The sequence below is a fragment of the Zingiber officinale genome, chromosome 6B (assembly GCF_018446385.1).
Source record: "Zingiber officinale cultivar Zhangliang chromosome 6B, Zo_v1.1, whole genome shotgun sequence".
Classification (NCBI taxonomy): Eukaryota; Viridiplantae; Streptophyta; class Magnoliopsida; order Zingiberales; family Zingiberaceae; genus Zingiber; species Zingiber officinale.
In genome coordinates, this window is record NC_055996.1 from 46,461,276 (window position 1) to 46,463,202 (window position 1,927).

General features: G+C 42.3%; 1 protein-coding gene across 1 annotated transcript; it reads left to right on the forward strand.

The window, feature by feature from the left end:
* The first annotated feature begins 325 nt into the window (after positions 1-325).
* On the forward strand, positions 326-1,684 carry LOC121990949. Its single transcript, XM_042544992.1, has 3 exons — positions 326-1,081; positions 1,151-1,474; positions 1,562-1,684. The coding sequence occupies exons 1-3, from the start codon at positions 326-328 to the stop codon at positions 1,682-1,684; spliced, it is 1,203 nt and encodes a 400-aa protein (XP_042400926.1).
* Positions 1,685-1,927: the final 243 nt, after the last annotated feature.

Genomic DNA, 1,927 nt, shown 5'->3' on the forward strand with positions numbered 1-1,927 from the left:
TTCAACTTATCCTCCTTGATTGTGGAGGGCTTGATGTTCCCTTTTGGAATAAGCAACATTGACACTCCCCTGGATGACTCTTTTGGTATGTCTAAACATTTTGAACTACATTTACCAATTGGTATATCTCCTCTATAATGATGCCCAATTCTTATGTTTCAGCGGATGCTCTTCTTCTTGCTGTCATGTATAAGAACCCTACTATGACTAAGTCTTTTCTGAATAATCTCAGAGAAAAATGGCTACAAGCTCGTCGAGCTAATCTCACTTCCTCTACCCTGGTCTTGTTGTCTAAAGAAGAGCAAAAAGAAAAGCTGTTGCAGCTATGGAAGAGGAAGAGGAACAACCTTTTATTGCCTTAGTCAAGAAACTCAGGCTTACTGAGGATGTTCCTTTTAGCGACCTCTTTGGTACCTTTGTACAAGCTCCCCTCGTTCCGGCGCCTATTTCTTTTGAGAGAGGTAAGACACCCATGTCCCCTACCCACATTATCTCCAATCATTCTCTTAGGATGATGAGACCAGCTCTACTCATCCCCTCCTCTTCTGTTATTATTTCAGCTTCTTCTGCTTCTGAGATGACTGTTATCCCCTCTGTATCCCCTCAACCTCTTGCATTGGCTTTGCCTCCTCTGGCTTCTGGGCCAAGAGCTAAACGAACACCTTGCCGGAGATCCTCTCCAATTCCAGGGCCCTCAGCAATCCATGCTTCAGCAACTGGATCAACTCTTCTTGCATCACCACCTTCCGTCCCCTCTGGTTCTTCCTCTATTGCTCTTGTCTCCACTACTTCTTTCCCTTCTATTGCATCTTCCTCTGTCATTCCCAGTTTAACTACTCCCCTCATTTCTCTTCCTTCTTCTTCCACACGACCCTCTTCTCCTTCTACCTCAGTTCCCCCACCCTTATTCAGACAAGCCGTGGGTCTACCTTCCCAAATGGGACAAGCTTCTGATCCCCCTAGTTATGGTTCTATTCAGCTACAAGGCCTATTGGCTGAATCTTGGCTACATAGCCAAGAGCAATTAAGGAGCATCAATCTTTTGAATCGGGTGGACAATCACAGTCGCCAAGCTATTGCCGTAAGTATTCTTAATTATGGGTTACTACCTTCCTGTCATTCTTTCTAACCATATTATTATTTTATTTAGTTCCTTGCTTCAAGTCTTCACATAGATCAGCTACTTATGGCTCAAGACCGGGAAAAGGGCCAGTTAAAAGCTCAAATAGAAACATTGAAAGTTGCTTCTCCTCTTTCTCACACTGATATAACTCAATTGCACAAGAAGGTGGCCTCACAGGATCAACAGCTAGAGGCTATGAAGAAAGAATTACAGGAGTTACAGCAGTCACTGAAAGACAAAGAGCTTGACAGGAGAACCTTAGAGCTACAAGTGGATCGGTTACATTCTGGTCTCCGGCTGAAAATTGCTTTGAAGGAAAAATCTCTCTTAGATGTTTCTCATAAAAGCCTTGTTTTAGATAAAGTAGAGAGGCTTCATAATGTTTGTCTTTCTGAACAAGCTCAAGATTCAGCCTCACATGATTTTGCTATTCTACAGGAACAAGAACAAAGAAAGGCTCAAGATGTCGAGCTATCATCACTCCAAAAAGCATTGGAACAACTTAAACTGGAGAAAGACACTCTCAAAGATCAAGCTGCTAAAATACAAGCTGAATTTTAAAATTATAAGGAGCATGAGGAAAACCGATGGGAAGAGAGACGCCTAGCTTATCTAAAGTGTCCGACGTTTGTTAAGGAATATGTTTGTCGAATCGTAGGGGCTTTAAATCATTCTGTGTCAGGGATTCTTCAACAACTGAAAGAGGGTGGTTATCTACCTAGAGAACCTCCCCTTTATTCATAAACCGTCGCAGACTCAACCAAGAATTACCCGAAGATTTAACGAGTCATTTTGAATAAACAT